The sequence below is a fragment of the Sus scrofa genome, chromosome 2, assembly GCF_000003025.6.
Source record: "Sus scrofa isolate TJ Tabasco breed Duroc chromosome 2, Sscrofa11.1, whole genome shotgun sequence".
Lineage (NCBI taxonomy): Eukaryota > Metazoa > Chordata > Mammalia > Artiodactyla > Suidae > Sus > Sus scrofa.
The window spans coordinates 116,481,934-116,497,838 of record NC_010444.4 but is presented as its reverse complement, the minus strand read 5'-3'; the positions used below and the strand labels follow the sequence as shown (position 1 = coordinate 116,497,838).

At 45.2% G+C, this 15,905-nt stretch overlaps 1 protein-coding gene across 3 annotated transcripts in view; it reads right to left on the bottom strand.

The window, feature by feature from the left end:
• The window catches only part of MCC (mutated in colorectal cancers), a 462,268-nt gene that overhangs the window by 250,782 nt on the left and 195,581 nt on the right, over positions 1-15,905 (bottom strand). Inside the window, exon 1 of one of the 3 annotated variants that reach the window (XM_021084626.1) lies at positions 8,688-9,387. The exons of the other annotated variants lie outside the window; for them this stretch is intronic. Coding sequence (XP_020940285.1) covers positions 8,688-8,732 — 45 coding nt within the window. The 5' untranslated portion in view covers positions 8,733-9,387. Of the gene's footprint in view, positions 1-8,687; positions 9,388-15,905 lie in introns of those variants that run through there. 3 annotated transcript variants of the gene reach the window in all.

Sequence of the window (15,905 nt, the reverse complement as noted above, 5' to 3'; positions counted from 1 at the left end):
GCTTGAGGGTCTCCAGGTCCAGAGTGAGAGGCGCGTGGCTTTTATACAAGCCGTCCTCCCCTTAGCCGATGGCACTTGTGCTGGGAATCACAGCATATGTATCCTAAAAGGCCCTTATTCCCATATAAGGAACTGGGTCCTCGAGGGGGAATAATTCAATTTGGAGCATCATGCAGTCACCACACTAGTCCTCGCCCCACAACAAAGCTTGTCCAGGATGCTATAGAACACAAGTGGCAATGCACTGCCATAAGCTGGCTGCCCTATAAATCGGTTGCATCCAAAACTGAGTAACATCAGGAGGTCATTTAGAAATATCTTGAATTTTATAATAATAATAGGGTCAGAGGAGTCTCCGTCGTGGCTCAGGGGTTAACGAATCCGACTAGGAACCATGAGGTAGCGGGTTCTATCCCTGGCCTTGCTCAGTGGATTAAGGATCCGGTGTTGCCATGAGCTGTGGTGTGGGTTGCAGACGAGGCTCGGATCCCGCGTTGCTGTGGCTCTGGCGTAGGCTGGTGGCTACAGCTCCGATTGGACCCCTAGCCTGGGAACTTCCATATGCTGTGGGAGCAGCTCAAGAAAAGGCAAAAAGAAAAAATAAATAAATAAGTAAAATGCAAACTCTCCCCCTCATAAACCACACAATATTTTCTACGACCTCTTTCCCCTTACCAGTACTAACCGAATCCCCCACCTTAGCCATCTTGGGCGAGTAGACCAATGTGCATGATACACCTGGATCCCTTCACAATAGTCTGGGCGTCAGCAAGGCGTTAACAAATTCCTCCAGGACATCATTTGCGTTCCCAGGGGCCAGGCTGAATGACTTGACTTGGGGAAGAGGTCGCCCGTTGTCCTAAGGCATCCATTCTGGCTGATGTGACCTTCGTGCAAGTAATATTGCTAAGTATGTCATTGGAATGGTATGGTTCTCAAACTTCTAGATGACACCACTGCAGGGAGGACAGCCAAAATACATGCCGCAGAACCAGAATCCTGCCCAAACTGAAACGGAAATGCTAGGCAGAATAAAGGACGAAAATGACTAAATCAAAAAGTGACTTACATTCATGTTTTTCGAGAACTGTACAAATAGGGAGAGATATAAATTACTCAAATTATTAAGTAATTAAAACCTCAAAATATAACCTCAGGAATATGAGCTTCCTGCACAGTGTGAGTGATTCTTCTATAAAATAGCTGCCCCAAGGATGAATACCCTGTTAGATGGTGGCAGGAAAAGTGGGGCGCCAGGGCGCCCTTTTGCACGGCTGGACCTGGCCAAGCTGACTCAAAGGCTGCACTTCAAGAGGGTGGTGGGCAGGGCAGGACCTGACAGAGACACATTCCCAAAGTGACATGGCTTAAGACTGAGCAAGATTAAGTGTGGGCTTCTTGCTGCAGGTGCTTCAGAAAACCGTTCTCTCCAATCTCACAAGGAATAGAAAACAGTGCATGGGAAATTGAGGAGGTGAAGCTGTAACTGCACAAAAACAGTAACAGGAGAGTCAGATCAAACTGGGACTGGTGAACAGGCGCCCTGAGTGTCTCCCCTCACCATTCGGACTGGGAGCAGCAAATAAATCCAGTTCCCAGTGAGATGCCACAGAGGGAAACGCTTCTGTTTCTAGTCAATTATTTATTTTACTAATGTAAGCCAAAACATCCCCTTATGTGGTCTACTGAATTCCAAAAGTTACAACCACACCCTCTGTATCCCTCATCTTGCAATCAATCCATTCAAGAAGCCCAGGTCTAAAAATGGACTGTCTCTAACCCTGCTTTTTGTTTTCTGTTTTTAATGGGACAGAATCAAGTACCGGCATGATCTGGAATTTTACTGCAGTTAAAACAGCCTTTTCTGGTAATGAATCATCAGCCTATGTAAATGAAAGGTAAAGAAAAGTTTATTTCATTAAAAAAAAAAAAAGCATTAACTCACATGGCCATAAAGTTTTGGCAGATTATAATCATGAGAGCCAAACTTTGGTTTCTGGAACATAATTCCAAAGTGCTGGCCACATAACTGTTTTTACCTTTCTTCCTGTTTAGAAACTATTAATGACTCCCTCTGATTCATGAACTACCAACCTCCTGGCACAGAAGGCCCCTTGGATGGGCTCCTGGGAGCCTGGTTCTCAGTGCTAGCCTTCCTCAGCCCCATGCTGCAGCCAAGTGACCCCACATCCAGCATTTCTCTATCCCCTCTCCTTGCATCAGCCTCCATTTCCATCTTCCTCTGCTTCTCCCACCCATCCAACACCTAGCTCAACCCACCTCTGAATTCTATGAGTGATGCTATGCAGTGGATTAGAACACTACGTTACATACCTGGCAACAGTAAGCATGTACCAGGATCCCATTCTACTGGACAAGCAAAGGAAACATACAAAAATCTAGTTAAGATGTTTCTTTGAGGAGTTCCCTGGTGGCTCAGTGGGTTAAGGAGCTGGCATTGTCACTGCTGTGGTATGGGTTTGATCTCTAGCCCAGGAACGTCCACAAGCACATCAAAAAAAAAAAAAAAAAAAAAAAAAAAAAAAGATGTTTCTTTGGACAGTATATGTGGATATACCGAGACTGTCTAAATAACTGATTTTGACAGAACTCACTTTTCCAAGAAACAAATTTCTAAACAGTAACATGCCTCTGTCATTGCTAAATTATGTATGTAATATGAATATGATTGCTGGCCTCAGTTACTGATCATTTGACAACACATGGAATGATCATCTGTATTTCCATGAAATACAAATTAAATAAAAGCAGACTTAAATATTAAAGCTTATAGGAATAAACACAATGTATTCTGACCTCCCAATAGTTATAGATTGAGTAAACGGAGGAAATACTCCCAATTACATAATACTTGATATCATCTGTGGAGTTGGCGTGAGAATGCATTTAACATCTGCTCTGAAGATTAGCCTACACATTTTGAAACTTTAGATGTCTCAGCTTAAAAAAAGCAAAAAGCCTTAAATAACATTTCCAAATACATTTGGCTACTAGGAATATCTCTTGTGACTGAGAATTTACTTAGATAGATAAAATGTCAGACTCCAAAAGGAATGAAACAAAATTAGCGCAAACCCACACCTACTCTCCCACCGGAGAAATGATTTCACTGAGTGAATTTACCGAGTCCTACTCTCGGAGGCTAGTAGTAAAGACGGCTAAACAATGGGAAGAGACAGCTCCCTAAAGTAATTAGGAAAATAATATTTCATTTCACTGCTATCCCCAACCATACCTATATACTCTTATTAGTACAATGCTCCCTAAATATACATGAAATGCAAGTCCACTGTGACAATACATTTGTCAGATAAAAATCTGAGTTTTCCAGCAATGCTGCCCACAAGTATACAAAAACTAGTATCAATCAGTCAACGTGGGTTTAAAAAAAAATTACGCAGACTTGCTCGATTAAATCATCTGGGTAACTCTTGCTTCTGGAAAGAACATAAACATATTTTTTTCCAATGGAGGTTCAACCCCAAAACCCCTGAGAAGAAACCAAAGAGACATCTCTTATGTTCCTCTTTTTTGTGTTGTCCTAGTCATCTGGTTTCCTTTGTTCTTTCCCAGTTGGAACATTTCAAGTTGATTACGTTACATGTGCCGAAGCCATGAGCAATCCAACTAGTCAGAGAGCAGTTAGCAGAGTGGAATACAGTCTTTGCCCCATTATCTTTGGAGCAATCAAGGGCATGAGGCCTCTAAGAAGGACACCGCCTCAGTAATAGTCGGTTTGGAATTCAGTGTAAGAAACAAGACTCCTCGTGTTCATGGTGAAGCTGTGTTATCACCCTGCAGCCTTCCTAGGGGATGTGCCCCCTTCTCAGTTTCAGCAACACATGTCAGCCAAACCTCATAGGGTTCTTCTAATCCCCTCCCCCAAGAGGTGGAAAATCCAAAGAGATCCAAGCGGTAAAGAACTCCTACTGAGACAGTTTAAAACCCATTCAATCACAACCACTGCCCCTTTGAAAGGAGTGAGGGCCAACCACACAATCAACACCTAATGGGATCAGAAAACGTCTGCCTGTCTGGGCTTCACAAAGACACGAGGGCCAAGGAGAGCAGGGTTACTTCAGAGCTTTTCGAAAAAGATCTTAGGAGAAAGACTTTGAGATAAGGTCCTAACCAAAAATATTTCCCAAGGGGAAGACAGGGAAGAAAAAAGAATGAAAGTCTTAGGAAAAAAGAGACATTTGGATTCAGTTATAGAATACTGAACTCAACCATAAACAATGGTGGGGAAAAGCATTTAGCCAGAATTTTAAGACTCTCTGTAGCAACTCAGATGCTACAAGTTTCAGTGTTTAGAGACAGTTAAATTATGTTTCTGCTTTTGAGCCCCTTATCAAAGATTTAGTATGATGAGATCCCTACTCAATGAATTCCCTATTCAGTGAATGTAGTAAGTACATTCTTCCTATTCAATGAATTTTTTAGGGCCCCATCTGCAGCATAAGGAAGTTCCTGGGCTAGGGGATGAATCAGAGCTGTACCTGCAGGCTTACACCACAGCGGGATCGAAGTGGTACCTGTGACCTACACCTCAGCTCCCAGCAACACCAGATCCATAACCCACCGAGCTCGGCCAGGGAGTGAACCCATGTCCTTGTGAATACTGGTTGTGTTCATTACTGCTCACTACCCTTACCCTCATGCATACTAGTCAGGTTCTCAACCCACTGAGCCACAACAGGACCTCCCTGCAAATTTTTTTTTTTAATTGTTAAATTGGGAAATCAATTCATTCTTCCCAAAGCAATTTCTCATGAAAAGCAGCCTCATCTTGATTTAGAGGAAGGGAATATAAAGGGGAAAAGCTTAAAAGCAGAAAGAAGGGCAGTGATTTATCATGGGTTTGAAAAGAACTTGGATTACGTCTTTCAGATTGAAGGGTGGTGTGGGGAAGAAGGGGGTGGATCTCATTTTTAGGAGGACAGGAAGGCCAAGTGACAGCTTTGCTAAATGCCTGCTATTTGCCAATTCGACCAGGAATTCAGAAGAATGGAAAGAAGAGGCAGCTAATCCTATTTAGGACACAGAAAGAGGCTGAGAACCAAGTAAATGAATCCTGAGATACTGTCTTTGGTCTTCAGTGTGAGCTCTTCTTTTTTTTTTTTTTTTCTTTTTTGAAAGTTGTCTCATCACTTTCTGTGATTGTGTTTAAGAAAAAAATCCTTCCACTTTATCCGTGAACTCTCTATACTGTCTTTATCAAGTTACATATTGCTTCTGTAAACCCTCTACTCTCCTGCTTCATCCTAACAGAGGAGGGGAGGCCGCAGCACAGGTATCGTTTCCAAATCCAGTCGTCAGAGTCATTCATGTAACATCAGGGTGAGGACCTGAAAAATGGCTTCAGCTCCCTTCATAGTTAAGTGTGCAAAAACGGAAGCCCAGAAAGATCAGGAGATAGGGCAAAGTTCTCGGGGAAGAGGCCGTCTAACCCAGATGAGAAGATTCTAACCCAGTTTTCTCCACTTGGTTCACTGTTCAGTCCATTACAAAGCCCATTCTCTCTACCCTTGTACTTAAATGGTTTGATGACAGGAGGCTCTTGGCTGCTGGAAACAGTCTTAAGACATGATCCCTGCCCTGGAGCAGTTTACAACTGGGCTGATACATGAAAACACAGCTGATAACATGGCTAATGAAAAATCCTAGAGGAATCCAGACAGGGAAGCTTTACCAATGAGCAGGGCAGCAGAGGAAGGTTTGATGATGGCTTTGGTGGGTTATGCACAGGTGAGCGCCAGCGGAGACCACTCTGAACAGGGGAGAGAAAGAGGGTACAGTCCTATGCCCAGCACACAAAGACAGATGTTGGAATGACTCATGATATATTTTAGACATGAGAGAACAATGCAAACAGAAATGAGAAGGAAGGAGAACAACTACAGAAAGTCTTTCATGCCAAACTATGACATCTGGATTTTATTTACCAGGCAGCTAGTAAAGATGCCTGTTGGGGGAGTTCCCATCATGGCATAGCGGAAATGAATAACTAGCATCCTGAGGATGCAGGTTCAATCCCTGGCCTTGTTCAGTGGGTTAAGGATCAAGCATCGCCCGAGAGCTAAGGTATAGGTCGCAGCCATGGCTCAGATCCAATGCGGCTGTGGCTGTGGCTGTGGCTGTGGCATAGGCCAGCAGCTACAGCTCTGATTTGACCCTAGCCTGGGAACTTTCATATGCCATGAGTGTGGCCCTAAAAAGACCAAAAAAAAAAAAAAAAGATGCTCATTGGTACAGATAGAAGCTTTAGTAGAAATAAAAGTGTACGTACAAACCAATTTTTTTAAGAGAAGAGTTCTGGAAATACAGCACAAGGTGGAGTGAAGAGAGGCTGAAGTCAGGGAATCTGAGGAGAGGAGCAGGTCAGGTATGAGAGGATGGGAACTGGGATGCAGAGGAACAAAGGACCAATATAAGAAAGGTCCTCAAAGAAAGGGCAATGGGATCTGGCCATCAACTGGATGTGGGCAGGAAAGGGAGACGGAGGAATTGAAGAAGGATCCAAATCTCTTGGCACACGCACGTGTGAAGGGATGGGTATCTCCCCAGCCAGAAAGCAGAGGGTCAGGAACACCCGACTGGAGGGGACGGGGCTGGGGGCGTCACGTGTGAAGAGAGACCCAGCAGACAGAGATCAACTGCAGGGGTAGAGCTCAGGGCAGAGAATTTGACTGCAGAGACCAAACGTTGACCTGAAGCTCTGGAAAGACACTAGGAAACAGAGTTACGTGGGATACAAAGAGCCAAACCCTAAGGGCGACTGGTCATGCAAGGAGTCCCAGAGCTCAGTCTGGGGTACAGATGACTGTCAGGGGGGCAGGAAAAAGCACAAGTCAGGGAAGGGAAGAGACAAGGAAAAGCCTCAGGAAGAGGTGAAGCATGAAGGCAGCACTTAGGACATAGGCAGGAGAGAGCCTCACCATGGTAGTAAATGCCCAAGGAATCAAAGTCAATGAACACAGATAAAACACCCTGGGTGTGTTTTATGAGGTGCTAAGAAGATCATCACGGATATGAGGAGCAAAAGTAAGAAAGCTGATGATAAGCAATAAAACAAAAAGAGACGTGGGAGTAAGAACCATCTACACTGATCATTTGTAAGATGTAACATCAATACCATGTGAAGGCAATGACACATAACAGAAGGCTCTGTGCACTAGGACTCGGGAAACGGGAGATTTGACAGTAAGACCAGCTCCCAGGGGCTGAGCATGGAACAGGGGCGCTACCCTGTGCTCCGCACGTGACCTGCATTACTGAATTCAACCCCTACAGCAGATCTGCCAAGTGAGTCCTGTTAGTCCCTTTTTTTTTTTTTTTAATGTAGAAAATGGGGCACTGAGAGGTTCAGGAACTTGCCCAAGGGCACAGGCTAATGAGTGGCTATGCTATGTGACCCAGGCTGTCTGAAGCTTCATCTGCACCCTTAGTCCCCATGCTCTTCTCCTTGAGGTCCTGTGTCGCACTGGACCAGAACAGGCCTTCTGAGCTTGCTTGCTCACCTGGAAAATAATGGGTAGGCTTCACTATATCTAACATTTCCAGCCTTAACCTCCTAAGATGCTGGAGCTCTGTGTTAGAGCATGCCCTTGAAAGGTCTTTCTTTTTGGTTTTTTTGTTGTTGTTGTTATTTTTTGTTTGTTTTTGTGGGGGTCTTTTTGGCCATGCCTATGGCATGCAGAAGTTCCGGGGCCAGGGATGGAACCCGAGCCACAGCAGTGACCAAGCTGGATCCTTAATCGGCTAAGCCACAAGGGAATGCTCTGAAAGATCTTAAGGAAAGACACAGCTTCTCTTTTTCTCACTTCTTCACAACTCAACAAGAGGCTTCACTTTATTTCCAATGAAGCAGAAACCCAGGAGAGGGTGCTTGCTGATCCTTGACTTGAGCCTTTTTGCTCTCAACAGGCAGCTGGAAATGAGAGTCACGCTGGAGAATGTGAATCACAGCAAGCGCAATACTCAGCCTTATCATGTGTTACCATGGCTTCATTGCTTTGGTAAAGACAAAATAAGTTTTATATCTAAGTGAACTTGGTCTAAGAGGGCAGCATAAGAAATGACCTGGCTGCTTCCACAATTCAGTGTGGGAACCCTGGTGATCTTCTAAATGCTCAAAGGGACAAAGGTCATGTCCTTTTGGTCCAATACAGTCACTATAGTAAAGGTACCGTCACCTTCCCATTCTAGAGTAACAGCGAGGTTTTGATTTTCTTTCAAATTGTCTGCACCAGGAACAGGACAGAACAACGGCCTCTGGCTCTGGGCACACACACAGCCATCTCTCGTGTTTAAACACCGAACTGAACAACACACTCTCTGCTGACTCAGAAACGGGGGATGGGAGCGTGTAGAGCAGAGCCGAATCCCTGCTGTTTACTCTACGGTGATTATTTTCCTCCAAATGCCAATCCCAACATAAAGATCCACTTAGAACCAAATAAAACACAGAAAGCACAGGAGGTCGGGGAGAGATGAGGACAGGGAGACTTGTCTACCCCCCTGAGCACAAGTCAGAAGCAACACAACTCCTCACAGCCTCATCTCCCCAGTGTCCCAGCCACAGATGCAGTCATTCTTCTCCTTCAAAGCTTTCGGCAATGACGAGCTTTCTTATCATGTCCGGCAAACCCTCACCCTCTACTTACATTCCAATCCCATTCTTTCCAGCCTCTGCCCCACTGCCGTTCCATGAGGTGTGTCCTCTCCTCTGTGTCTTCTTTCCTCCTGGTTGACCCCACCAATGTGCTCAGGTAGGTCTGGGCGTCTCTGTAGGTATGTGTGTTCGGAGCATGCAGAACCACACCTGCCTCTGCTGGAGTTCAAGGGCAGGAAGCAGAGCTTTGCAGAGCAGCAGCTTCCTCTTCCTTCCAGACCTGCTCAACCAGGACCAGTCTGGACAAGTTTATCAGACGGATAAAGATGGCCTTCAGGCCCTCCTACCCACTGCTCCTTCTGCTGGTGTCACTGTCTATACAGAGCCCTTTGGTTGTGCCATTCGCTAAACTAATCTGCTGTGAGTCTAACAGCCGCCCTGCTACCAGCCTCTTCACGCTCCAAAACACAGGCTTCGAGAAGGAAACATCAAAGTGGTTAAAGAAGAAAAGAAATATTGCAGAATTTCAGGAATCATTACAAAGTAAGAGAAATCTCTGGAAGGAACAGAACACCCCTGGCATTCTGAAACTCAGACAGAAAAGACCTTCTCCCTGTAAAGCCAGTCTTGCTTCCCATAGTGTCTCCAAACATACAAGATTCAGAGCAGTTGAAGAGGTCAGTGAAGAATCATCAGTGTCACGGGTTATATAAGATACTGTGTCATTTTGTGTGTGTGTGCCTTTTTTTTCCCCCTAGGGCCGCCCCATGGCATATGGCACAGGGCAGTTCCCAGGCTAGAGGTCCAATCAGAGCTACAGCTGCAGGCCTACACCACAGCCACAGCAATGCAGGATTCGAGCCGCATCTGTGACCTACACCCCCACGGCCATGCCGGATCCCTGACCCACCGGCGAGGCCAGGGATCGAACCCGCATCCTCCTGGACACGAGTTGGATTTGTTTCTGCTGTGCCGCAAGGGGAACTCCACACTGTGTGATTTTTATCAAGCAGAGTCCAACCACCATCACTGATGGGACAGTGGGGCAGGACGGTTCTCCCCAGGAGTCTCAACTTCTCAAGCAAAGACAATGACAGTAAAGGACTGCTCGAGCGAAGACGATGGGAATGCTGCCTAGAAGATGATCAGTGCAACCTCCTTCATTTACGCAAAAGGAAAAGGAGATTTGGAGAAAATCTGCTCCCAGGTCACACGGCAGGACAGAGACCGTGCTGGGGTTAGAATCCGTGCTCCTTGAGCCAGCAGCCCAATTCACCCTGCTCCTAGCGCAATGCCTCCCGACATCTGTTCTTCCACATGCTGAGACATGTCCCTTTATAAATTAACCCACGTGACTTAGACGACCAGACCTTTTCTGTGACTGTGTGTTCTTGCTGTTGGAATTGGAACATCCATCACTGACTTATGTCACCCACTTCCTGAGGAGAGCATGGAACTGTTTATGTAACGAGTGTGGGGAATTCAGATCAAATACGCAGTGAGTGACTCAAAACTGAAGACAAAGACGGCTGGCCCTGGAAAACGCTTGCGCCTTTTTCTAATGGGCTGGGTTCCAAGCCTATGTAATACTACTCCCTCCACTTCCCACGTTCTGGTGACTAGAAACCTTGGGGTTAGTCCAAGGTCAAGTTCCACGCACCAAGGGAACTCCCTAGGATGGTCTCAGAAAAAACACAGCCCCCCAAACGGGTAAATTTAGGGTACTTCAGGCCAATAAACTATCTCAGCTGACAAGCCTCTTTCCAATTATTATGTCGCCCAAGGGATTTATATCTTTTCCTTATTGACTTCAGAGGCAGAGATTTTATCCAGAAGCGTTTCTTAAGGTACTCCAACAATACAAGCAAAACTGTTTTATCCGGCTCTACTTTCCTGCATCACCAGGGTCCAGGGGAAAAGAAAGTTACCCCCCTCTTAGCTTATGAACCGCAGAAGGAGAATTCCAGGTGTTAGGCGTTGTAACCTCATGGTGAACAGCAGCTGCGCTGACCACAGCATCAGGAATATTTACATCAGTCTGGCCAAGCCAAAAGGTATGCTTTTTTTCATCACTTTAAATCAGTGCGGCCAGCATTTTTCTTTTCGAACAAAAAAGGCTGGTATAGGTTAGATGCAAACTTTTAGCATTCAAATATCCATATTACCAAATTTGTTTCTGCTGGGGTGGGGGGGGGGGAGTGCCACAACAGAGTGTCCTAAGAAAAACCTTCGAGGGTTTTTCTACCTTAGAAGACAGACACAGCTTCTCTGATAGTTTGGAATCTTTTGCAGCAGGAACTCTAACAGCCCGGATGACTACTGCAGGGCTGCAGGGTCTTGGCAGGTAACTCAGCGAGTCACAAGGGCTGTGCCAAGTGGAGAAGGTACAGCCGGTCTTCGGGGGAGGCAGCTGTTCCGACTTTGCCAGTTACTACAATGAGAAGACCGGTTCAGTGCAGCGGATTTTCCTCTTTCTCAAGACCATACAATCAGGTTTGGGGGCAAGTCTCAATTTTTTTTTAAGATGTGAACTCAAGTAGAAAACAAAATGCTGTTTGTGCCCGTCCAAGTATGCCCACGGGCTAGACTCGGTTGTTGAGTTTCCAGTTAGCAGCCTCTCCTTTACAGGAAAAGCGCATGAAGCATATTCAATACTACTCTTAAAATCATTTTAGAACGTGAGTCTCAGAAACCCTCCAGTGGCCTAAGGGAACATGTAAAAGGAACAAGAACATGAGCAGAGATGGCAAATTATTAAGGGTTTATAGACATGAGGGATAAACAGAGCATTCAGATTCTTTGTAAAGTCACTGGGTTAATGCATATAAACCCCCATCCATCCTCCGTCCGCTACAAAATTGACCCAGAGGCCTACTCTCCTCACAACCCAATTCACCCCATTTAGTTAGCCATCCCTGACATCTTGCCAACACCCAACCAGTGGCTGGATCTTGCACGTCCTTCTGGAATTATCTCATTATCTCGTCCCTTATTCCCTGCCCATTACCTGATGCAACCCTCAGCCATGGCCTATACCACTCGTGTCACCATGGCTCCCCCAGAAATCAGTTTCTCTCTCTCCCTACCTCACCCCAACCCTAGTCCTCTCTCTCTTTTTTTTTTTTTTCCAAATGACTGACTACTGGTATTTCTTTACTAATTACATTCTTTGTGTAAGTTGTTTTGTTTTGTTTTGTTTTTTAGGGCTGCACCGCAGCATGTGGAGGTTCCCAGCTATGGGCTGATTCAGAGCTGTAGCGGCTAGCCTACACCACAGCCACAGCAACGTGGGATCCAAGCCACATCTGTGACCTATACCACAGCTCACGGCAACGCTGAATCCTTAATCCACTGAGCGAGGCCAGGGATTGAACCTGTGTCCTCATGGATGCTGGTCAGATTTGTTTCCACTGAGTCATGAGGGGATCTCCCAAGTTTGTTTGTTTTTGTTTTTAATTTTTGGCCACTTCTGCAGCATAAGGAAGTTCCCCGGGCCAGGGACTGAACGTACACCCCAGTTGTAACCAGAGCCCTAGCAGTGACAACACCAGATCCTTACCTGCTAGGCCACCAGGAAACTCCCATAAATTTTCTAGAAGTATGCAGGGCACTGCTATAATGGTTGCCTCTGAGAGAGGATGTGGAGAACTGGGAGCCCAGGTTTGAGGAAGGTTTGTTTTCCTCTGTATCTCCTTCTGTACTTTTTGTTGTTGTTCGGTTTTGTTTTGTTTTTGTCTTTTTAGGGCCACACTCGAGGCATATGGAGGTTCCCAGGCTAGGGGTCGAATCAGAGCTGTCGCTGCTGGCCTACACCACAGCCACAGCAACGCCAATTTCGAGCCGCGTCTGTGACCTACACCACAGCTCAGGGCAACACCGGATCCTTAACCACTGAGTGAGGTCAGGGATGGAACCCATGTCCTCATGGATACTAGTCAGGTTCGTTAACTGCTGAGCCACAATGGAAACTCCTCCTTCTGAACTTTTTGAAAAATTATTTTCACCATGTGAGTACTACTTTCTCAAAAATAGACTTTTTTAAAACTTTATTGCCCCAGGGCTTCTCGATTAAGAAGCAAGATATCTTCTCAGCCCAAGCCACTAAGGCACATCCAAACACTAAAGATTTTGAGAAGGGGAGTTCCTGTCGTGGCTCAGTGGAAAGAATCCAACGAGTATCCATGAGGACATAGCTTTGATCCCTGCCTTCACTCAGTGGGTTAAGGATAGGCATTGCTGTGAGCTGTGGTGTAGGCGCAGATGCAGCTCAGATCTGGCGTGGCTGTGGCTGTGGTATAGGCCAGCAGCTACAGCTCCAATTCAACCCCTAGCCTGGGAACTTCCGTATGTTACACAAAGATTTTAAGAATTGAGATGAGAGAAGCTTGAGAAATAAAGCACAGCAGAGCTTAAGACACACACAGGTGAAGGCAAGCGTGGAGGTGGAAGTTGGTAGGAAGGTGAGAAACTGAAAGGAGTGCCCATCACAGGGGTGACACAGCCCGACTCCACTTCCCCAGCCTCTGAGGACAGTACAGTATCTTCCCCTAGCCCAGTCAGATATCTACCCTCCAAAGGGAGCAATAGATCTGCCGGGAGGGATCAGCAACCCTTTGAGGGGACCTGGCTCCTCCTTGACACACCCTCAAAGGGAACCTGCTGTCTGACACATGGCAGCCTTGGCTTCAGAACTCAGTCAGCCCTCCCAGTGATGGGATAGGTCAACAGGGACAGCAGCTGTTTGTCAGAGTAGGGAAAGTACATCCGCAACAAGCACGTGAAAAGATGTTCAACATTGCTGATTATTAGAGAAACACAAATCAAAACTACCATGAGATACCGCCTCACACCAGTCAGAATGGCCATCATTCAGAAGTCCGCAAATAATAAATGCTGGAGAGGGTGTGGAGAAAAGGGAACCCTCTTGCATTGTTGGTGGGAATGTAAGCTGGTACAACCCTATGGAGAACAGTGTGGAGGTACCTTAGAAAATTATACATAGAACTACCATATGACCCAGCAATCCCACTCTTGGCCATATATCTGAACAAAACTTTCCTTGAAAAAGACACATGTACCCACATGTTCATTGCAGCACTATTCACAATAGCTAAGATATGGAAACAACCTGAATGTCCGTCACAGATGATTGGATTAAGATGATGCGGTATATATACACAATGGAATGCTACTCAGCATAAAAAAGAACAAGATAATACCATTTGCAGCAACATGGATGGAACTAGAGACTCTCATACTGAGTAAAGTCAGAAAGAGAAAGACAAATACCAAATGTTATCACTTATATCTGGAATCTAATATACAGCACAAATGAACGTCTCCACAGAAGAGAAAATCATGAACTTGGAAAATAGACTTGTGGTTGCCGAGGCGGAGGGTGTGGGAGGGATTGGGTGCTTGGGGTTAATGGATGCAAACTATTGCTTTTGGAATGGATAAGCAATGGGATCCTGCTGTATAGCACTGGGAACTATGTCTGGTCACTTGTAACAGAGCATGATAATGTGAGAAAAAAGAATGTATACATGTATGTATGTGTGAGTGGGTCACCTTGCTGTGCAGTAGAAAATGACAGAACATGGTAAACCAGCTATAATGGAAAAAATAAAAATCACTAAAAATAATAATAATAAAAAAATAAGATGTTAGTTGCATTCTTGGTGGTGGCGGTGTTGGGGGAACACATTTGTAACGGAAACATGGATTCAATTTCCTATTTTGAATGAAACTCAGTTTGAGTTGGGTTTCCCCCATCCACAAGCAAGACAGATCTGAGTCACACATATCTTCTTTCTTTGCACTCTGCTCCAGAGAAAAAAGAGCCATAGTCAAAGACCAAATCTTTTACCTTCTGCCTCAGGAGGAGCAGGAGGTTGTGTAGGGTCCCATGTGGCCCTAACCACAGGCTCATTTCTTTGCTAATCTGAGATGCCTAACAAAACACTGCATTTACCTTCCTGGGCCCCAGTAAAATGGGGCGGGAAGTTTAGGCACACATAGTATTGTCAGATGATGGGATTATACTATATACACACAGTAAAGGAACTTATTTAGGCCAATCTAGTAATATTTTACAACATAATAAACTCTAAAATGCAAGTGTGCTTTTTTGCTCTGATTCAACTGCATCAACGTTTTATTCACCAGTAAACTCTTAATTATTCACTCAATAATGGCACGGATAAGCCAAAATATTATTTGCCTTGAATGAATTTATATTTTAAACTGGGTGTGTCTGTTATTCTGGGAATTCACCACACCCCAAGTAAATTGAATCCAAATGGAAGGTTCTAAGTCAAAAGAAACCAGCATGTCGTTTAGCTGTGCCAACGCTATTCTCTTTAGTGGAATTATTCCTGGTTCTCCCCAGTTTCCATGCAAGAGGCAGCTGGATACCATCACACGAGCTGAATTAGAGCCCGTTCTCATCTTAGCACTGCTCGTTTCAATAATTTAACAATATTGGGAGTTCCCTCATGGTGCTGTAGGTTAAGGATCTGGCATTACCACTGCAGCAGCTTGGGTCACTGCTATGGTGCAGGTTCAGTCCCTAGCACCAGAACGTCCACATGCTGCGGAACACCAAACAAGCAAACAAAAACCATTATTAAATGAGCACTTACTAGGACAGATGCTATGCCAGGTGTTGTGGATATTTCAGAAAATAAGAAAGTACCCGGAGTTTCTCATTGTGGCTCAGAGGTTAACGAACCTGACTGGCATCCATGTAGATACAGGTTTGATCCCTGGCCTCACTCAGTGGGTTAAGGATCCGATGTTGCCATGAGCTGTGGTGTAGGTTGCAGACACGGTTCAGATCCCACATTGCTGTGGCCCTGGCATAGGCCAGCGGCTACAGCTCCAATTGGACCCCTAGCCTGGGAACCTCCATATGCCACGGGTGCAGCCCTAAAAAGATAGAAAGACAAAAACAAAACAAAACAAAACAAAACAAAAAAAAACAAAAAAAAAAAAAAAGAAGAAGAAGAAGAAGAAGAAGAAAGTACCTGCCAGGGGGGTGAAGTAGAGGTTCAGACAGAAAAGAGTCTCTGAACCATTAAAACATAATATACTGAGTCCTAGGGAGAAGAAATTAGAGTCTTGTGGAAATACAGAATAGGGACTTAGAGGGTGGCCAGGGAATGAATCCTAGAAAAAGCAGGATATAGGAGGGAACGGGTTCTCCTGACAAAGGGATCAGCACATGCAAAGGTCTAGAGGGAAAACACAACACGGCGTAGTCAAGGAG